This window comes from Buteo buteo, chromosome 11, assembly GCF_964188355.1.
Source record: "Buteo buteo chromosome 11, bButBut1.hap1.1, whole genome shotgun sequence".
In the NCBI taxonomy this organism is placed as follows: Eukaryota; Metazoa; Chordata; class Aves; order Accipitriformes; family Accipitridae; genus Buteo; species Buteo buteo.
In genome coordinates, this window is record NC_134181.1 from 15,211,316 (window position 1) to 15,234,039 (window position 22,724).

Consider the following 22,724-nt stretch of genomic DNA (forward strand, 5'->3'; position numbering starts at 1 on the left):
GAAGTAGTTAATATGTATGACATTGGCATAAGAATTCTGCTATAATCCTTAACTGTGCATTGTTCGTAGCCAGATCCTGAAGTCATTGTATCGTCCTAAGTTCTGCTGAAGCTTGTATGGAAGAACTATAAAAGTGGGCCTGATTTTTTTTTTTTTTTTCTTGTTTTTTTTTTCATTTAAGATGCAGTCTGAACTGGTTGTGTTTCAGTTGTTTTTACTTAATTGTTTTAGAATCATCACTGCTAAAAGTACTCTCACTTATTTTATCTTTTTGTGGTCTTGACATGGTTAACCCAAACCTCTGGTTTCAGAGTATCGCAGAGTATAAATAGCTTAGCATTTGTATCGTTAATGTAAGAATTCCAGTTTAGCTACAATACCTACAATTTTTTTTTCTAGAAAAAATTACACATCAGCAAAAATACTACATAAGGGGACGTGTGTTTACTGGCAATGCAAGTTAATGAACTAATGAATTAAGTGCATGGTACATGCATGTATGCACTAAAATCGGACTACTAGTGACAAGATGAACACCATTTCAAGTTTGACCTAGTCATAGTATAATCAATTGTTAGTATATGAGCTACATATCCTGTATTAGTCTGTGAAAAATATTATATGTGAAAAAAAACCCAAGCCTTTGTAAGGTGTCCTTACTACAGAACTTTATAATCTTTAGAGAAGTGAGAAATAGTTCATTTGTAAAACAAGATGCTTGGGGTTTTATGAAATGCAAATTAGCCTGATTTTTAATCCCCAAAGAATCCTTTACTGATGCACAGATTTTGAAACTGCATTTTCACACATGTAGACAGATTGTTCAGAGTTTGTAGATGAATTTAGAGGTTTGTGAATAATCAGAATTGAGATTAAGAAGATAGTAGAGTAACAAATCACCAAAGCAAATGTGATTATTTGTGTACTTTCTTATCTCAGCCCTATTAGTATGTCTAGCTAGAATAATTAAGAGAACAGAGAGATTATTTTCCATGAGGACAGTGGAAAAACATGTTTTGTTTAGCCTAACAAAGCAAAAGCTGAGTATTTGTACGATAGCTATGTATAATTAGAGTGCGGCTAAAGAGTAAGTAAGAAAAAACTTCCGTTGTTTGGAAAGCCAAATATATGGATGCTAGTACTGACACAAAAAGAAGGGTTGTTAGCTAGTTATGTAGAAACTTAGCTGGAAATTAAAGTTTTTAATAATTAGAGAGGGTGGGTTCTGGCACAGTGTTCCTAAGAGAATAGTATACCAAAGAAACTAACTGCTTTTTGGGAGTAATTTAGTGAATTTATGAAAATTTATGACATGGTATTTATGACAGTAACGGAATAAGTTCAGTGTTGAATGTGTCTTCCAATGGGATAGTGATACTGAGATTCATTATCAATTACAACATATGTGAAGTTATCTCTTCATTAACAAAATGCATTGAGTTTCCAAGAAATTGCCTACTGATAATACTTTTAAATGCTGTTGATTCTGTTTAAACAGTATTTCAGGTAGGAGAATTTTTCGGAATGTTTCAGAAAGTATCAAAAAGCTGTCAGAGAGTAATAGTGTAAAATTACAGAATTTTACTAGGAAATGGGTTTTGCTAAGGAATAGATGTTGGTAACGTAGACCTTGAAATAGCTGAAAAGAAGGTAATCTTTATTTGCTATGGAAGTCCTTTTCCAAAGCAGTACCTCAGGTGAATATACAATTATTTGTGTTCTAACAGACTTGTAATGAAATATTCAGCATCACTATTTAGAACATTTCCTGCAGTCACAGGGAGGGACTACTTTTTTGTTTGTCCTTAATATAGTCATAATTTTTCAAGAATTGATGGAAGAGTTCATAGCTTGAATGAATCATGTAATTCATAATCAGTAATAGATAAAACCATCTATTTTGGGCTATATTAAATACATTTGAAAATTGTTTTCAACTTGATGTTGTGTTATGTTCTCTGATTACCAGCTTCCAGACTATTACAACATAACCAAAACAAAGAACCAGTTAGTTTCACCAGCATATGCTAACCTTTCTTCTTTTCCCCATAAATAAATTTGATGTTCTGTTTACAGGGCTGCTCTTGGTCTGTTATATTTGTGGATTTTGATGCCCATAACCGTAACAGACAGACTCTCTATTCATTGCTACCCCGAGAGTCAAGGTCTCATGTAAGTAATTAAATGAAGTTCACCTCAACAGACTGTGGAGAAAATAAATGGATGTGAACATAATGGCCATCATAGAACTAAGAATTATGTTCTGCTTAATAAAGATAGGAATTTGCTGGGAATATGTTAAAGTTTTGCTTCTTAAAGCACATCTACACTGTGATGTAGTTCTTTCTCTGAAGTGAAATTATGATGGCATTCTTTATTTTATGAATATTTAGGTTAAAATGGTAGCCTGTTGGTAGCTTTCTAAACAATTTTAAAATGAAATTTAAAATAATAATGAACTGCAGTAACTTAAGTAGGGTTTGCAGTCTCAGTGATTGTTTTTCTGTTGGCTTAGTTTCCACTATATACTCAGTACCTGCATTTTTGAAACACTTTATTTTAGCTTTAATTCATTCTTTTGTCTAGAAAAAAAGTCTTTAAGGTTGGCTTATCATAAATTGCTGAATATGGAGGATTTCTTGTTATTATAAGCTACTGTTACAAATAAGTATTTCCTCAGTGAGTAAATCTAAGTGACATAAGTATAGATTAATTTTTTAAAAAAACCTATTTCAGTACTAGCATCAAAGGTAAATTTGGTTTTTGAAAATCAGTAATTTAAAATGAGTGTTAATAGGGTTCTACTGCTTTTTTTATTTCATTCTGGGATATAAGAGCATTTTTGTTCCTGAAACAGACTATTAATCTTCAACATTAATAGTTTACTCATTGTGTAGAAGAATTATAGCAGAGTTGTAATACTGGTTAATTAAAATAAAAGGCACTGTCAGCTACTTTTTTATAGTCTAATGGTCTTTTAGAACTCTTTTGCAGTTTGTTATTTTCTGGAGACTTGAAATATTCCAACAGAAGCTGGTTTCTTAAGTTACTTATGCTACAGAAGCAATCTTTGTGTCCTTTTTTTTTCCTTTTATGGGTTCACATCAATGATATAGGCAAAAAAATGGTATTTTAAATGGTTGAATGTCTTAGACTTGTCAGCAGAACGGAATAACAAAATTGCACGTGACATAAGAATTATAACTTAAAACTACTTTTTTGTGTTTCTGTAAGCTTACCTGTAGTGGTGATGCACTAGTTAGTAATTTTTCTTGTGTTTTTAATTCATCATAGTTGCACATGGTTCTTGAGAAATGCTACTCGTTTTTTCCTGAAATTATTCCCTCATCACCTTAATTGTAAATCAGACAGGCTTGTTTGTTACAGCACCTGAAGAATATTCTTGAAAAAGCTTTTCAAAAATGATGATTTAATCATAGTTACTTCTCAGCATAGCATCTTTGTAAACTGTCTGTGATTCTTTTTGAGCATAGGAAACCCAAATGTTTGTGTTTCCTCCAGGAATAACCTGGAGGATATTTTTTGTTTCTAAAACCACAGAGTTCTAGAACGTATTCGCTTATCACTGCAGATTATCAACTGCAAAGTAGGTCAGATTCTGAGTCAAATGAGTTCTCTTTTAAATCATATATCTGAATATTGGGTTTGTAGTTCATCCTTACACATCTTTAGAAGCCTTGTTTTGCACACTAATATATTAGTAGTATGATTTTGATAAAGATAACGTTCCAAATGTATATTTCACTTAGTAAGTTAAACCATCTTTCTTTGTGCATCAAATAATTGTCAGAGATCTCATTAAATTTGTAATGTGCTATTTCTCCTTCTCCTTCTACAGAATACTGATGCAGCTCTTTTGCCCTGTCTTAGTTATCCTGCATTTGCTTTGGATGATGAGGTTTTGTTCAGTCAAACACTAGATAAAGTTATGAGAAAATTGAAAGGAAAATATGGGTTTAAAAGATTTCTGAGAGATGGGTACAGAACAGCGCTGGAGGACAAAACACGACGTTATTATAAACCAGCAGAAATTAAGGTAAAGGAATACCTGGCCTATGTAAGGACAGATTTTGGTTTTCTAAGATGTTTAGGCAGTACTTAAACAAAACCAAAACCAAACAAAAACCAAAACCCAAAACCAAAACAAAAAAAACCCCAACCCCCAAACAAAATCCCCCACAAAACCAAAAACGGACACACACCCCCCCCCCAGTATTTGCAATTTGAATTGCACAGTGATTCCAAATTGCTTCGAGTGAAGCAGATGCATTTTGTAATTTGGCATGTGCAGTTTTGAGAGATTGCTAAGTCAGCAAGTTAGTTGTTGATTTGTTTTGTAATGAATGTGCTTCCATTTACATTTAGGGTACAGTTGATTTCACATAACAAATAAGGAAGTTATTTATCATTTTATTTAATTTCACAGCTGACTACAGTCTGAGTGTATAGAAAACAATTTTGCTTTTGACCACAGTATTTATCAGTAAAGTTATCTAAATGAAAATCTACTTTTTTTTCCTCCCCAATAGCTTCTCTCTGGAAAATAAAACATCAATTATATAAATATTCTGCTTGAGAATGAGCCACAGCATATGTAAAGGCACAGTTAACGTGCCCATAGAATTAAGAAGCTGTAACCCAAACAAAAAGTTGATGTACTAAGATGTTTTTGAATTCATGTTTGGTTTTTGTTGCTTTGAAATTTAGTAGGATATTCAAATACCTTTCATTAAACCAAAGTGATGAAATGTGTGATTAATTTTTCTTCTTTTCAGCTTTTTGATGGAATTGAGTGTGAATTTCCTCTGTTTTTTATTTTCATGATAATTGATGGTAAGTACAGCTTTACATTCCAGTTCTTTAAAGGCATTAGAGACATGAGCCCATAGAGGAAAGATAAAAAATGATTTTCCTGTCCTGTCAAAATAAACCATAATGCAGTGACACTAAATACCCCATTGAGAGTTCTGCCTCATGGGTTAAAAAACCCCAAGCACCCAACCCCTTATAATTCAGCACTTTTAATGTGAGCTATTGAATCCATGACATTCAGTCCTGCATTGCCTTTTAAGCCTTAAAAACTTCCACAGTGTATCAGAACTTGGCAGCAGCACATGAGAGAAAAGGAAGTGGAAGAGAGAACACATGGACAAACTGAATGTTGCAGCAGGTCTTTTCAAGTTGGATATTCTGTGGTAATTGAAACAGAGTTCAGAAGAGAAGAAAGCAAACCAGAAAAGGTCTAGTTTCTCTTTGAAATGCCTGTACTTCCTGGCCAGGTTTTTTCACGTAGCCATTTACTCTGATTTAAAAAAAAACCACCACCACCACCAAAAATACCACTACTTAGACCTTGTCTTGAGGATAGGAGACATACCAAAAAAGTTAATGGAATGATTTCAGGATGGAATCTACAAGTCACATAGAACAAAAGTCTGAATAAGAAAATGAGTAAGTGTTACAGCCATCAAAAAGATTTGTAAATGGATGAAAATCTGGCCATCTGGGTTTTTTCTCTTTAGTGTGTGAAATAGTTTTCAAATAAAGATGGTGAGGGGCATAGAAATCTGCTATCTGCCTAGACTCCTCTGTGGCCACCCACAGATTAAAATATTTTGTTTGAAGATGTAATAAAGTTTCACAATTGATTTTCTTCTGAAGGAATGCTTGACATTTTTCAAAGAGTGATGCCAAAACTGAGGAGAAAGGCACTGACATTTAATGCTGCCCACTTGCAGTTTTGGGAAAAACAAGAAAGATAATAATTTTTAACTGAAGTTAGCAGAAGAATAAAGAAAGCATTTTACTTTTCTTGTATTACAAAGAAAAAGTAAAAAATACATATTTTGCACATACTATCCTTGTCTTTTTTCCTGTACCACAATTTCATCAAATAGAACAATTCTGTTAGTAGATTTTGTGCACATATCTCCAAATCCACGAGCTTCCTTAATGCAAAATTTGAAGCATATATAGAGCGACTTAAACTGCAAAAAGACAATGAAATAGGAGGAGAAGATTACAGCTGAATGTCTTTACAATGGACACATTGAAAAAACCTCAAGCTGCTACATTGTGAATACTGGTTCAGCTGAAAGCCTATTTGCCCCTCCAACACACTTGCAGAGTACAAAGGAAAGCCTTTTCAGCAAAGTGTATTAAGCTACTGAATATCTTAACTCCTGATAGCTGGATTTTGTTACCTGTATAACAGTAGGACAGTGCGCTATTAAATAGGGAAGGAGAGAGTCCTGTAAATCATAGTCCATAATCCACCAATTTTGTTCACATCAGCAAAATTTCTTTCATAATTTTGTTTTTGAAAGTTTAGCAGAACATATTCAAGTAACTATATATTTACTTATATTTTCTTCTAGAAGACAAACTAATTAGCTCATCAAATTTTCTGTTTTGTCAATGATAGCTTTTTAGGATTTTTAAGGTATGGAGAGTTAGAACAGTTCTGGCAAGTAGATACTACTGAATTAGTTATGCGTTTTCTAGTAGTATTAACACTGTTTTATTCCTCTTGGATGAGGATCATTATTACCCAACTGTTACCTTCACTAGATGATTCTTAATACAAAAGCAATTGTATATCATATAAATGCATCTTTTTTTTTCCTCTACAGCATCTGCCAATAAGACTAAATTACAAATAGTCAGAATATCCTATTGCTTCTAGGTTGTGACTGTGCTCAAGTGTTTTGAAATAGTTCAGTGTGTCACTTAAACACACCCTTTTTTGTATGCAAACTTTCATTGCATTTGTTTCTCTTGGCAAGTGATTTCATTTCCTGTATATATACTTGGGAATATTTGAAAATGTAATGAACAGCACTTGTCAAGCTTTGTTTTTTGCATAGAGCATTCAAGAGCCACGAAAAGAAAGAAATTCCTATACAGTACTCAAACTCCAGCTTTCTACTGCACTCTGGCTTTTCAGCAGAGTAATTTGTTGGATATTCTTAAAATACATAAAAGATAAGATTTTTTTTTTTAACTATATGTATATTAAAACAAAAAACATATCTAAACTTAAACATAAAGACCAACGACAAACATATCTAACCATGTCGTACACATAAATACATCTGTACATATATATAAATAATATCATACACACATAAACATATCTAACAAAAATCTTATCTAAACTTTTTCTAATAAAGATGTTCTGGTACATTTGTTCTCAGTGGGTGAGTTTGTGGTTTTCTTTTGTCTTATTTTTGCCTTTCAGAATTAACCCTTCTTAAGAATACAAAAACACTGCTTTAGTACTAATTTCCTGTTGGGATTTTCCTCAAAAGGAAATTGTTTAGGACTCTCTGGGTAGTAGATATGTATCTATGGCTGTGGGAAAGGATTGAACTAAATAAATCAATATGGCTATTTTTTGAATAAGACGTATTTGACTAGCATTTTTGAAAGCTTTTTTACTTTTCTGTTTGAATGTGGAGGATTATGGTAATTTTGTAGGATAAGGTAAGGAGGGAAACATTACAGCTATTTTTAAAAATATGGAAGAATAAGGTAACTGAAAAAGAAAACCATGGGAAGAAATGAATGAAAGATGTACAATGAAAAGTTTTCATCTAACTTGTTCCCCTTTAAATGTTAAAAATTGTTCTATTGTAAAATGTCAGTGTGACTTGTCAAGTTCATCCATGTTTTCCTTGATGAACAGAAATGGTTTTGGTATTTTTGATATATCTTTTCATGTAAGAACTTTTGATGAACTGAACACTGGTCATGTTAATATTCATCAGGTTCATTTCGGGATGACTAAGTTCTGCTAGAAAAACATTTAAGGTACTGTTACACCCAAACTTACCAAAAGTTTCTCCCCAAAAGCATCATCATAAAGAGTTGATTGTTCTGTTTAATATCTCAAGGTGTGTCAGCAGTTCTAGACCTCTGTAATACACAGATATCAATACCTATATAAATTACCAACGTAAACATTCCATCTAATCTTTGGAGAGGAATTTTTCGATTTACTACTTCAAGTACCCTTTGTATTTATTTATTGGGATTTCTAGGCAGCTCACTTCTAAATCAGTTTGCAACTCTGTCCTAAAGATTTAGAACCAGCTTGTTTGTCTCCACACACACAAAAGCTCTGCTTCTTCATTCTGCTATAATTAAGGAAGTTATTTACAGCTAGCTGAGCTCATTGTCTGTGTCCAGTTTCTGAGCCTCTGTAAGTTCACTGCTTTACTATCCTGTGTAACTTGTCATTGATTTCAGTTTAAGCTAATAAGAGAGTGGCTGATTCATGATCCCTGTGAGATTTAGCTGTAGTAGTAAGTGAGGATCTACAGTCGAGTCTTTTATTTTTCATGAACTATTTACTGTGTAGGCATTACCCCATTGAAAAATAAACACTAGATTTTTTTTCTTCTTTTATGATCACTAAGCTCACAGAAAAGTTATTTCTTCCGTTAAATCAATTATTTTTTGGTTATTTTTAGGAGTTTTTAGAGGAAATCCTGCGCAAGTAAAGGAATATCAGGATCTTCTGGATCCTTTGCTTCAGCATACATCTGAAGGTATTATCTGGTAATCATTTTTCTAAAACATTGTATTTTTTTATTAATCTGAAATTATTAAAATACTGGCATTCCTATTAATGGATATTGCAGTCAGAACAAAGGAGAAGTAATAATATCACTGTTTCCTGATGGCAAAATACTAATACTAAATAATCTCTTTGATGCAGATACATTGCATCATAAAGTATGATAATAAAAGTAATGTTGTCTGGAAAAATGCTGCTGATGTAAATTTAAGGTTACACTGTACCCAGTCGTTCCTCCCCTCCTTTGCCTACGCCTCATTATTTACAAAGTTCACTTCAGCTTTGCAGGAAAATATTAACTATTGACAGTCAGATTGTTTCAGTGTTCCACCTGGATACAGTTGAGAATTACTTGTGTCATTCATTGTCACTTAACTTCAGAAGATTTAAAAAATAATTTAGTATATGAATATGAAATTGTTTCTAGCTTAGAGCAGTGAAAGTAGCAACATGTTAACTTTAATATAAACGTTCTCTTACTTAAATTGTGCAATCCAGAATTTTGGTGGAACTGCAGACAAGGCTATTGATGGCCTACAGGCACATCCATCCAAAATTCAGTTAAAAAAAAAAAAGAGAGAAAGACCATAAGCTTGAGTGGGAGGAAAAAAAAATGGCCTGAGAACAGAAGCAGCTTCATTATACTGACAATCCAATTTTAAAACTCAGCATCTTTAGTCACCTGTTCTTGACATCTGTGGTACAGTTACACAAGTAGATGCAGAATATTTTAGTCTGACTTGTTCTTTAAACTTAGAATACTTGTTGAAGTGAACTAGTTTCTGCAAGAAATTCAAATATTTCCTTACCAAATTTTCTTTACATAGCAAATTTTCTGACCTTGCTGATCATTGCTTTTTTCTCATTATTAATGAGTATGTGAAGTTCCACAAACACTAGATTAATCTTGTGGTTTCTCTAGTTGAATGTCATCCTGAGTGTCTCACCTTAAAATTTCTAGGTGTGTTGATACCTCACTCATTTGAGTAGTCTATCCCTAGCAACTCTCACTTTTCAATTTTTCTCAGCTTCTTGCCAGTAATACTTTTTTTCTAAGCTAATAGTCAGACACTGCAACTTTATTCTGTTTATTACCTATTCTTATCCAATTAAATTCAAAATTAAAACAATATTAAGGTGAAATTTAATTTTGCAGAAAGCATATTAATTTGCTTTTGTATTGCATATAATTAGGTGAATCATTTGTAATTATATTTCTAAATTCCTGACTCTTGTCTGCTTAAAAACTGCTGAAATAAAGGTTATTAATCTACAATGATCAGTAATACCTGTGGCATAATTCTAGACACAAGGTATGCTATCTTCCAATGAAGAAGTTATGCCATTTTGTTTCATGATGTTTCAAACTTAAAATGCTGGGTTTAACTTGTTTTTTCATATTTGCAAAAAATTAGAATTTTCATTTAATTAAATGTTTGACTACTGTTGGCCAAGATTTTAGTTTAAAAATGTTGTCTAATACTGAGCTGGTGTTAAATGTGGGGGGAAAAAAACCCCAAGGGTTTCACTCAATGCAGCTTTCATTTCTTTTCGTTATGGTTTGTTATCTGTACTGCATTTTGGTTTAGGTGAATTTTTTTTTTTTTTCTTTTTTGGACAGTAAGGTGCTACACAGACAATGTGTGTGTTCTGTGGAAATGTTTGGTGAAGAATAAAGGTAGTTTAATACTGCCCTGCATTTCCTACACCGATTGTGGTTTTGAGAGATAATAATGCATGACAACAGTCTTTCTGTTAAATTAAATCGTTGCTAGGGTATAATTTTTCCTGTTCTGAATCCACTTTAGCTTTATTAGGGGACTACAATGAAATTTTAAGGGAAGTGGAATTTATTTACTTACTGTACTTATTTTAAAACTCCGTAGGGTGTCCTGTTGTACCCAAGTATTACTATGTGCCAGCTGATTTTGTTGAACTGGAAAAGAAGAACCCTGGCAGTCAGAAACGGTTTCCCAGTAACAATGGACGTGATGGAAAGTTTTTCTTGTGGGGACAGGCAGTTTACATCATTGCAAAACTCCTGGGTAAGAGGCTGAGGAAATTTTATCAGGTTTTGACTCATGAGAAGTGAAGGATATTTAGCTTGTTAATGTTTTTCTTGAACCTGAACAAACACATTGGCTTGAGTTTTGAATGAACTGTGGGTGGCATGTATGTCTTCGCTTTGGTACATACGTGATAGGCAAGAATTGCTTTTTATGCTTTATGTTAAAATTTTATGCTTCATGCAGCGTACTATGAAGCTTACTGGAATATTTTATGGAATACTGAAAATCTTCTAAACATGATAGGTTTCTTGTTTGCTGTTTCTTTTCCTGGCTTTTCCTCTTACTCCCTTTTCATCATGACAAAATATATTAACATGACGCTTTCTGGATTAACTATGTCAACTGCACCTGTGCAGTGATGTTTCTAAGTGATTCAAATTATTTACTGCTTTAAGCAAGACAAGTTTAAATTTTGAATAGTTGCAGCCTGAGATTAAGTTAATGTTTTCTTCAATCTGTGTTATTTTTACCCTTCCTTTAAAATAGAAGAGACTAGATGAGCATTTGAAAGTGCATTTCAAAGTTTGGCCATTGAAGGGTGTTATGGTGAATTTCAGTCACAAATGAACTCTTGTTCTCGCTTGAGATGATTCAAAGGCTAATGTAAAAACAGTTGTTAAGCCAGAAAAATCTTCATAGTTAAGATTATTTTTTTGTTGTTGTTAATATTTCTTCTAGGAGAAAGACTTATTACTTTATTTTAACACGCTCAGCATTTACCTGGTAATCAGTAGATTGAGTTCTGAAAACTTTTTTTCTGTGAACACTGTAAAGGGAAACAGGCTGTTGGTAGTAAAAATGAGAAAGATTGAAGAGGAGTTTAAAAATTCAGGACTTGGCAAGAACAGCGGCTTTATCTTTAGGTATGGAGGAACAGAGTCCGTTGTCTGGTGCTCCACCTGTTTGGTTTTACTGTATTCCTTGCATAATTCCTTTTTTAGCCAACACTGTAAAGTAAATGCAGGCAATCTCGCCTTTAATGAAAAAAAAAAATTATTTAACCTCTTAGTATTAGCCAAGTAATCCTCAAATGTGTGTGCAGGAATACTGTAATAATTTTGCTACTATTCATCTTGTATTTTTGCTACTATTCATCTTGTATCTTGTAATATTTGTGTATTTCTATACCTGAGGAATGCTGGTTAAATAAATTGTAGTTATTGTTTGCTAAATGCTGTTTGAGTAATGTAACTTCCTTTTGTTTTGTTTCAATTCTTTGCTGAACATTCTTACACTTTTTTTTAATAATTGTACTAAATCTCTTTTTGAAAAGTTGTCATTAGTAACTGTTTCCTTTATTATTTTAAAGTAAAAATTTCTCTTCACTGTATTCACTATTTTCATTCCTCCCTCCCTTTTTTCAAAATATTATTTTTTTCCTTTTCTCTCACGATCTTTGGAAACAGGGTCTGGGAATTTTATCACAAAGCTAAATCTACTCACCAGTGATTGTTATATCAGGAACTCAATTTATTCATACTAATTTATATTGGTGCATTTAATTTTTCTCCATTCTGGGTGAAAACCTACCTGAATAACAATCTTGTCCTTAGTGAAAGTCTTTGTGTGTGTTACTTTGCTTGTTGGTGGTTGCTAATTAAGTGGAAGCCTGACTCCAAACACTTGATTTCTGGGAAGGTACTGGTTTCCTAATTCATCATCCATTCCAGAAATTGTGTTGCCTCAAGGATAGCAATTAATTTGTATTTGTTCAGCCTCCTTGCTTCTGTTGTGTAGGCAAGCATACAATATAACTTTTTTAGATTCTTCTTCTGTCTGTGAGCCAAGTGTCTGCCTGTTGCGGTCCAAATTTTTCTAAATGCATGTCCTGTTTTCAGCTGGGATAGAGTTAACTGTCTTCCTAGTAAGCTGGTACAGTGCTATGTTTTGAGTTCAGTATGCAAAGAATGTTGATAACACTGATGTTTTCAGTAGTTGCTAAGTAGTATTTAGACTATAGTCAAGGATTTTTCAGCTTCTCATGCCCAGCCAGCGAGAAAGCTGGGGGGGCACAAGAAGTTGGCACAGAACACAGCCAGGGCACCTGACCCAAAGTGGCCAACGTATTCCATACCATGTGATGTCCCATTTAGTATAGGAACTGGGAAGGGGGGGGCAGGGAATCGCTGCTCCGGGACTGGCTGGGTGTCAGTCGGCGGGTGGTGAGCAATTGTCCTGCGCATCATTTGTACATTTCAATCCTTTTATTACTACTGTTGTAATTTTATTAGTGTTATCATTATCATTATTAGTTTCTTCTTTTCTGTTCTATTAAACCGTTCTTATCTCAACCCATGAGTTTTACTTCTTTTTCCCGATTTTCTCCCCCATCCCACTGGGTGGGGGGGGGAGTGAGTGAGTGGCTGCATGGTGCTTAGTTGCTGGCTGGGGTTAAACCATGACAATGCAGCAACATGAAACTGAGTCAATTCTTATACATCTCAGTGCCTCTCACAGACGGGCAAACAGAAGTAGTGAAGTCAAGATTTTGATCCTGCTTATAAAGCCACTGAACAACAGAGTGTCGTGGTTTAACCCCAGCCAGCAACTAAGCATCACGCAGCCGCTCACTCACAGTAGGCAGTGAAAGTGTCTGCCTACTGCTGTTGGAGGTCACCATGTGCTTGTGCAACTGAAAAAATTGTTTATGAAGAAAACAAAGCACACATTTCGCAGGTGGTGATGCAGTTTTTCATAGAATTTCTTGCTCTGGTTGAGGAGGTTTGTAAAGCCTTTATGATAGGGTCCCCATTTTAGAGCAAGGGAAAGGAATGCAAGGTATTCAGCTGTTTTATGCAACTGAAAATTCACTCAGTTTAGTCTTTCATTTGGTAGCTCTGTTTTATCTTTCCTGTGCTTTTCCTTATAATTTTTATATCATGTTCTGTGGACTCAGTGCTGCCTAGAATGAAGTTAAGAGTTTTTAGCAATATTTTGTAAAGTATAGACCAAATGGATTAAACATTGTCAGCCATTGTTGATCTAAACAATGAGCTAACAAAGAAAACTCTGCTTTTGCATTCCGATACACTTGTATTTGTGACTTGTATTTTGGTTTTGGGGTTTTTATGTTTTGTTTGGTTTTTTTAACATAACCACCTGTACGTAGATTGTGACTCTGCAGGAGTAGTGCAGAGCAGAGGAGCAGGGTCCATTGCTGGCAGGAGTCAAGCTGCACTCTCCTAATAGAAGGCTGAGGACAGGAGATGGTCTCAGTATCTAGTGGCTGACAGTCACTGCCATAGTTCGTAGCAGCAGCAGGCTCCTTCATGGCTTACATGGTGAAGTGCCCAGCCAGTGTTCTACATTGTCTGCCCATGCGTTTTCTGTCCACTGCACTGTCTATTCTGCTTTCTGTTCTTTCCTAACACTGTTAAAGCTTGAGCCAGGACATATTTTGAGTTTATAAACTGCTGCCTTAATTTACTACACGGTGTAGAATTCAGAAACATTTTTATTATCAAGACACTTTTTTTCCGTTGTAGCTGAATTAAGCTAATGGAGTCATGAGTTATTTCTCTTTGAGATTAATAGCTGATTTCCTAGTGTAGAGGTTTTTAAGAATATGTTAAAAATTGTTGACTTTTATGTAGGAGAAATGAAAATGTACTGTTACCTCCTCTGTAGCAGAAAATAAATAAAGATTGGAGAGTTTCATGTCAAAATGAGATTTTGATAGGAGAATGCTTATTTGAAGGGCATAATAGCTCACAGTAGATTGTGAACCTTTATTCAAGGCATTTGTTGAAACTTTTTAATAGTATACTTTTATTGGACTACTTAATTTTTTTTTTCAGGAGAAGGTTAAAATAATGGAATTTTGGGTTTGGGGTTTTTTTTCCATGTAAAAAACTCCATGTAGAAATTTCTAGGTTTCAAATATATTTAATTGTTTTGGTTTGTTTTGGTTTTTTACAATTTCTATTTGAGATATCGTACTGAGAGATACCTTTGATATCCCTTGTCCCTTCCAGGATTATAGTTGTGTGATTACCTTGAGACAGAGGCTGTTTACTTTTCTTCAAAGCTAATCAGTTTTTGCTGGTAACCATTGAGTTTCTAGTTAAAGCTCTAGAATAGTTCCATGGTTGTGGACTGAGGGCTTTTTATGTGACTTGTGGAATCTGTTGTCTGCATATATTCTTTTAATGTATCTCTGTGAAAAAATAAAGGATTGTTTTTATATACTACAGTATTATAATTAGCTGTAGCAAGACTGATGCTTGAGTCGTTAGTTTTAAATTTAATACAATTTTGCAGAATGTCTTTTTGATCTGTAAAACACAGATCTAAAGCAAAGATTATAGCAGCAGAACTGCTAATATGTTAATAACTGCTAATACAAAAATATGTTTGCATGCCTCCTTCATAAAAGCTGCAGAAAGTACTCAAGTCATTCTGTATTTTCGTTATTGTTTACTTTCAGCTGACGAATTAGTAAGTCCTAAAGATATTGACCCTATCGGACGTTACGTACCTCCACAAGATCAGCGGAATGTTAGCATGAGATTTTCAAATCAGGTAAGCGTATGCTAAGTATTAAAATACTTTTACTGAAAAATTGTCATCTACATGTAATATACAGTCTTCTAATATTACAGTTAAAGCGCTAGGAAAATATTAAATGCATGTACATTTTCTTAGTTGATGGAGGATTGCTTTTAAAAGGAAGATTCTAACATCTGCAGCTTTGGGGAAGTGGTGCACATTTGCCTTCAAATTAAGTGGTGCAATCAAAATGATACATAAAATGTAAGTATAAATAGCTGCTAACAGATAGGTATGTTTCTTTGAGTTATAGATATGTCATGAAGGCAAGAATGAGCCTGCTTTTTTTTTATTCTTTCAAATTAATTACCACTTCAATGTATTAATATATTTTGTATTTAGAGCTCCTAAGAGCTAGAAGGATGAAGTTCTTTTTTGGTGTGTATGGTATACACATGTGTTCCTGTATTTGGCTTAAATGGACAGCAGGAATGAGTGCCCAGGGATGGGGAATGCTTGAAACATTGTAATTCAAATCTGCAGTAGACAGGATAACAAGGCAGAAATGTGCTCTATATGGAGGGGACTTAAAGAGGTAAGAACTGTATGTATGGAAATGTGTAGCTGAGAGATGTTTTTCAGCCTGTTTATTTCTTGGTATAAGGAATATATATTTGAAAAGTTCCTTGTTCAGCACTGTGAATTTGTTATTGAAGCATAAAATACAAAGCATTTATCTTAAGATTTATTCCAAGATCAGAAGTGAGCACTGTTTTTCTTGTTGTATCCAAATGCCTAAAACCTCCATTTCCTACTATTTCTTGTTCCTGAGGTAATCCAAGTGCCTGGGTGTTGTCTCATTCATAATGAGACTTTCATTATTCATGGTACAGCACTTCTGCCATGTTAATACGAGATAATGAAAGCTCAGTGACTTCATTTGTTCCCAGTTTCTTTCTTTGTGCTTACATCATGGGATTATGAATACTACAGAAATTGTGAGCTGCCACTATGACATGCACTTTTAGGAGTGCCATTAGAAGAAGCCTATATCAATTCAGTGTTCCATGCAGCCCATTGAAATTTTTTTTCTCTGATTCTTGAAACCAATAACTTTTAACATGCCACAGTTGAACACTTTGAAGAAGATGATGGTTTGTTCTAAAGACTGTGCATGCTTTTCTTTGATATGTAAATGATAAAGCTGTCCAAGATACTGCATGTGCTTCTCAATGTGGGCTAGAAAAAAAGAGGCACTTCTGAATTAGTGGGAATTCTAGGTGACTGTAGCATCAGGCCTTGGTCATTGTAGCCTCTGAGCAGCAATGTAGAAATTGTGACCAGGATGGTTAGTGTCCTTGCAGTGCTAACCAGGTGGTTGTGGAATTTCATTGGGACTGTTTGTACTGAAACAGGTGCTGCTGTACTTTGTGTGGTTTTACTATTAAGTTAGTTTCAGGGCAAAATGTTTCTTGATACAGATGTTAGCTCAAATGGGTCATCATTAAGAGGTTAAAAAATGAAAGGCAGATGCATAGATGTATCAACATGAGTGAGGCATGCTTTATCAGCAAAGGTCTTGCAGTTAAAGTCAGCAAACTTCAAGTTCCAGCTGAGAGTCTTGACCCTGAGGTTTTTTTAATCCACTTCTAAAATTTGCTTAAACAGTTTGTTGGAATATTTGATTATGTATTTTATCTAATTGAGCTAATTTATGCAAAATCACTATTTATTATTTGCCTTAAAGTGCTAGAAAAATGACTAAAAATAAAATAAAAAATGAGAACACAAGGCATCTTGTTTTTGGAAGGTGATGTACCAAAAAGAAGGCTTTTTAAATTTTTATTTGAAGCCATGTGCTAAGGAAATATTTTTTAGAGAAATGCATTTTCCATGTAGGCATATTTTCATATCTTGATTGCATTGACTATAATCTCTATAGACACTTGCCATTGAAAAATGTGATTAATTTAGTTTATTTGTGGCTTTGATGCTACTACAAAAATAAGTCTGATGTCCACATAATTGTGTAGATTTAAGCAAGCAATGAAAAGTATTTAAAATATTTGAACCTTAGTTTTATACTTCTGAAGCACCAGTGAAGAATATTCTAGAATTAGTTAAAGGTAACATAGACCTACAAAGGCAAAATTGCTATGGAAACTATATATCTATAATTCTATATAACTACAATAGCTGTTAACGCATCACTTGACCTAGAAAATCTGATAAAAGAGGACAATCTCATTTGTTGTAGAAAACTCAGTAATACTAAAATATTCATTTTGTCTGTTTATAGTTAGAAGGAAGTGTTTTGTCTCCTAATTTAAAGCCCCCCCAACCTTATTTTTCAGGAAGAGGTCTCCATATGTTCCCTCCTAGGGAAATGCCAGTGTGGCGCTGTAGCAGGATTCTCTTTGCTGGTTTTAGTCTGTGTTCCAAAACACAGTGAAGTCTAACAGCAGTCGGAGAGGTTCTCCTTTGCACTAATAATTTGCTTTGTAATGCTAAATGGTCAGTAGTGTTTCAGGTTAAATCCTATCCATGAGTTAAAAAGAAAATGAAATCATCAATGCTCCTTTCACTTCATTGTAAGAAGCAGGGCATTTTCAGTGGGGATAACTCTTTAGAACTGGATTCCTTAGAAGAGCTTATTTTATTATTCCTTTTTACTGTCTCCATATCCAGGAGAAATTATATTATAACACAGTTTCGGTTGCTGCATTCTGTTTTGGGAGAATTTAGTGTGTAAGAGGGCCTGTATAGTAACAATAACATTTGAGAAATGAGATGGGGTGGAGATTTTCTGGTTTTGTTTTCTATTTTACTGGAGCATATGAAAGCTGATTTATTGCTATCCTATATTTAATTTTGTATTTAACAAAAAATTATAATCTTACTAAATTGTTAAAGTGAGACTAATTTATCTTCTGGGTTAACTTGAAATATATGTATAGGGTTGCAACTAATTAAATTCTCTGGCCACATGTGATGACTATATTCTTCTAATGTTTTGCTTTGTAGGCTTAAGTAATCATTTGTGAGGACTTCATTTAAGTTACTGGAAATTAAGGTTAATGCCCATTGATGATGTCAGGAGAACAAAGTGATAGACTGCTTATTTTTTTATTTTCAGGGAAGTAGATAATGTGTAAAGAAGGAACTAAAATTACTAAGTGAGATATATTAAGACTTTTCAGCTACCTAAATTATGTTTAGGATTACAGCATGTCTAATTTTTATGGTTTAGAGAGATGTATCATATTGGATGATTTGTTTTGTAATGTTAATTATAAGCATATTCTTGCTTTCATTTCTCTTAATAAAATTGGCTACCACAGTTAACATAATTCTAAAATGGTCAAGTGTTGTTTTAGAATTTAAGGCACATGTGTGTCTGTATTGAATTTGATTTTAAAAGTCTAGTGTGTTAGTAGCATTGACCATAAATTGTTCAGCAGTATTTAGATGCTTCCAGAAGCAGATGTGTTTTGTAACAGTTCAGTTGTAGTTTTATAGCAGCAAGGTGGATTATATAGGTTAAGTACAATTTCTTCTGTTGCATGCTATTTCTGTTTTCCTCATCTCACTCCATATGCTTGGAAAGCCCAGTAGGTACCATTTTAATCTGTGTTCTTGAATATTGTGCCCACTTTCTCACATGTTCAGAATAAATGGATCTTTTTCAGAGTTCTGAGATTTCCTGGGAATGTGTGCAGAAAGGCATATAGTGATAGCATCTGTTCAGTGAGAGTGCAGCAAAAGACTAATACTGAGCTGCTTTCTCTGCTTATGCCAGGAATGGAGTCAGGGGGTTTCCCTTTATCCTGCCTCCAACGGTTTATAACCTTGTTAAAAACTATAATTTTTTTTTTTTTTTTAACAACTAATCTGTCTTTTATCTTGGTCTTCTGAAAACCTGGGGTATATTTATCATTTGCACAGCATGCAGAATATAGTTGAAACAGATCCTTCTGCCCACTATCCAATGTAAAAACACCAAGCAGAAGGGTGAACCAGAGGGTGGGAGTGGGGGGGGTAGTGTCCATTGCGATGTCTTGGGAAAATGGTAATTGATGTTGTATGAACACCACCTTAGCTTGCGTTATTAGACAAATGTGAAATCAAACACATTAAAATGGAACTTTTAATAACAACAAGATTTATTTAGTGGAATATTTAGAAGTTTAATGCTTTTCCACATTTCTTTTTTTTAAATATATAGTAAATGCTATATATCATTACTGAAAAGGGCAACATACTTTTTAATGAGTATTGTATCTGTATTTTGATCTGTGTTTCTCTAGACCACTACTTGTGATCCTCCAGGCCTTGACATGTTAAATGATAATGAAAGTAATTTTCTGTTTAATATTACAACAATCCTGTAGTTGTACAGCAATTATATTTATTCACAATACTTTTAAAAGTCTAGCTATTTTTCACACTGATTTTGTGCTGTGCCAGTTGTGCTGCAGATGCATTTGCTTAGTTATGGCCCATGTTAGAACCACCACTGACTGGCTGCTATAAATGAGTCATGTCATTGGGTATGTCTGTGTATGAGAGGCATCAGTACTGGTGTCAGAGAAGGACGTACCTCAATGGAGATGCAGAATGCACAGCTTTATGTACAGCTTACAGTCTGTGCTTACACAGTCGCACTCAATTCATCAGTAATGCAGTAATGAAGTTGAGCCTTAACTTGAAGACCACTGCCCAAGTTAGGTCACAGGCTGTCTGTCTATAAATCAATACAGTCTTGGAGGGGGCTCTCATTTTCGGGGGGGGGGGGGTGTCTTTGCTTTTTGTTTTATAAACATAATGCCCTGATTATGGTAGAGAATTGGTTTGAGTTTTCTTACTGTTTGTGTAAATGCAATTGATAGCATGATCACCTTATTCTGAGGAGGAAAATCTTTTAATATCACTTAAACTTCTGACTTCTTAATCTGGTCTCTTTGTGCATGTACTTTCATCACAAACTCATTTTATGTGGCAAAAATTCCAAAATTTTTAGTGGAAATGTAGTGCTGATAGACTTTTGGGAAAATGTTATCAGGAATTTCTTCTGCAAATCCATAACACCTAACTTGATATCAACACTCACAGATGCCTGAACAAGCAAGAGTCACTTTAAACTTTTTGTTCTAAATCAATATGTCTATCCATCTATCTTCACAGAAAATGCTGTATTTTTATATAATCGATAGAAGATCAATTTAACTTTTGTCATTCATGTTCTGGCAATTTCTAGACAAAAGTAGACAAAAAGCATTTTAGGAATGAAAATGTGCGTTGCTTTTAGTTCCGTTGATTTTATAGTCATTGAATGCCAGAGAAGAAATGGATAAGGAATAACTCAGACATCTCATTTTTTCACTAGTAATGTGTGCTGCCAGTGAAAAGAAAAGTGAATTGCCATTTCAAGACCCAGGGAGTCGAGTTAATGATTTCACTCAGCATGTTCAATTCATTCCTATTTGCATGGTTTCCTGATGTAAAATACTAGTATTTATTTCAAACATGAAGTATCTGTGTTATAAACAATGTAAGGAAATGCTGTTATCTCCTGTGAAATGTAATATATCTTTCATGTAACTGTAAAGAGTAGCTGTCTAATCAAAATATTTCTGAGTAAAGGGCTGAAATCATCAGTTCATTATTTTGAAGTGAGCATTATCACTTACCCAAATAGCTAAGTTATTTCACTCTTTACAAAAATGTGTATCAAAACATTATGTCATATCAGGCATAAAGGAAATACATTGATTGTATAAATTCTAAATTTTTGTATGAAGCAAAATGTTTTCCCTACTTTTTTTTTTAAATTAAAAAAAAACCCCGCAAACAAAAAAACAACAAACCAAACCAAACCAAACAGTGGAAATGATTACCAGAAACGTATTATTATTAATTCTCAAAAATGCATCTTGCAAAGTATTATAGATAAGACAGTCTTCCCATAGTTTTGAGATTTACAAGTTTTAGTCCTGTGTTGTTCTTTCAATTTGTTCACACAGTAAGAAAAAGCAATGCAGACAGTGATGTCTGTCATACTTGTGAATTGTTTAAATAGACATTGTCCCTATTCATGCTATATCTAACAAAATATTTAGTTAGCAATGCTAATAAATATTTTTTCATCATTTTCTAGGGTCCTTTAGAAAATGATTTGGTAGTACATGTGGCCCTGATAGCAGAAAGTCAGCGGTATGTATTTACTTTTATTAAGAATGTATATATTAGGGAAATGTTGAACAATAGGCATCTTAAATTTGCTAAAGGTGTTCAAGGAATTGTAGAATATAATACTGCTACTTGTGTATCTGCTGCCAAGATAATTGTTAAAACTAAGACTATTCTGTGTTTTGTCATTAAATTTGTCATTTATTTCATTCGTAGCCTACAAGTTTTTCTGAACACATATGGAATCCAAACTCAGACCCCCCAGCAGGTGGAACCAATTCAGATATGGGCTCAAAAAGAACTTGTCAAAGTAAGGAATTCTGCACTTAAGTTTATTTATCTGTCTAGAAATTTCTTTTGTAACAATAGGAATTTATATCAAGCTATTAGACTTGTATCTCCTTAAGCTTGTTATCTACCTTTTTGTGTTATTCTAATTCAATTGCAAGATATGCTGACATCAGTCAGTTATAGCTGCCTAGTTAGAGCTTTCAGTGAAACACTGAAGCCCAGATGTGCTATATTATCTGATTAGGCTTATTGCCTGAGGCACTTTCAAAGAATAATGAATAGTATAATTTTAATAATATTAATAGCACAGTAGACTAAGTGAATCTTGATGGAGAAACAAGCAAATGAGCAATAGTCAAAGAAATGGATTAAGTCAGTAGGCATAAACCATCATGTAATTTCACAGTGTAGCCCGTATAACAGGCATTATACAGTGTTCTGTAACTGTTTTTTTAGAAGTCCCTTGAGTTGACTATATCCAGGAAGTTTAGTGTTTAAACCCTTTTTGGTTTAGTCCTTTAACTCGCCACATTTAAAAATCTATGGTCAAAAATTACGGGGATGGAGGACGTCTTCAGAATCCCTTTCGTTCTCTGTGAAGGCTTCAGGTTTTCCCTTTTCTGTACAGTCTCCTAACAGAGTACCATATCCTTTTACCTAAAAGGCTGGCCCTCTTAGCCCTTAATCTGTATGGAGCCTCACTGATGATGCCAGTTTAGATGCATCTGTTCAGGTAGCTGTCAATGCCATGTGAAGCCAGCAGTCAAAGGTGAATGGCATCTACAGGCCGTACTGGTCCATTTCAGCATTCTCTTAGCACTACCATGGCCTCTTTTTTGTTCAGTCATTTTTGGTACTTTATTTATAGCACTGACGTGCCATTGAGTATGTGCTTCAAGCACAAGGACTGCTGTTTGTCCTGGAAATATCTTTAAATATAAAAGACATAGCAAATGCTGCTCTAAATGATAAATGCGTTGATCAGCAATTGTAGGTAAACTTGTCAAAAGTCCTTATAAAAATCTATATGATTACTGGGTGCCTATTTACCTCTCTCTCTGATACACCTGGACACTTCCTCCGAA

General features: G+C 34.1%; 1 protein-coding gene across 6 annotated transcripts in view; it reads left to right on the plus strand.

The window, feature by feature from the left end:
- PHKB (phosphorylase kinase regulatory subunit beta) overlaps positions 1-22,724 on the plus strand; it is a 90,478-nt gene that overhangs the window by 35,144 nt on the left and 32,610 nt on the right. For all 6 annotated transcript variants that reach the window (XM_075040177.1, XM_075040173.1, XM_075040174.1 and 3 more), the window contains 8 exons: positions 2,077-2,172; positions 3,860-4,057; positions 4,797-4,854; positions 8,496-8,573; positions 10,489-10,647; positions 15,098-15,192; positions 21,317-21,372; positions 21,565-21,658. In XM_075040177.1, coding sequence (XP_074896278.1) covers positions 2,077-2,172; positions 3,860-4,057; positions 4,797-4,854; positions 8,496-8,573; positions 10,489-10,647; positions 15,098-15,192; positions 21,317-21,372; positions 21,565-21,658 — 834 coding nt within the window. The remainder of the gene's footprint in view (positions 1-2,076; positions 2,173-3,859; positions 4,058-4,796; positions 4,855-8,495; positions 8,574-10,488; positions 10,648-15,097; positions 15,193-21,316; positions 21,373-21,564; positions 21,659-22,724) is intronic.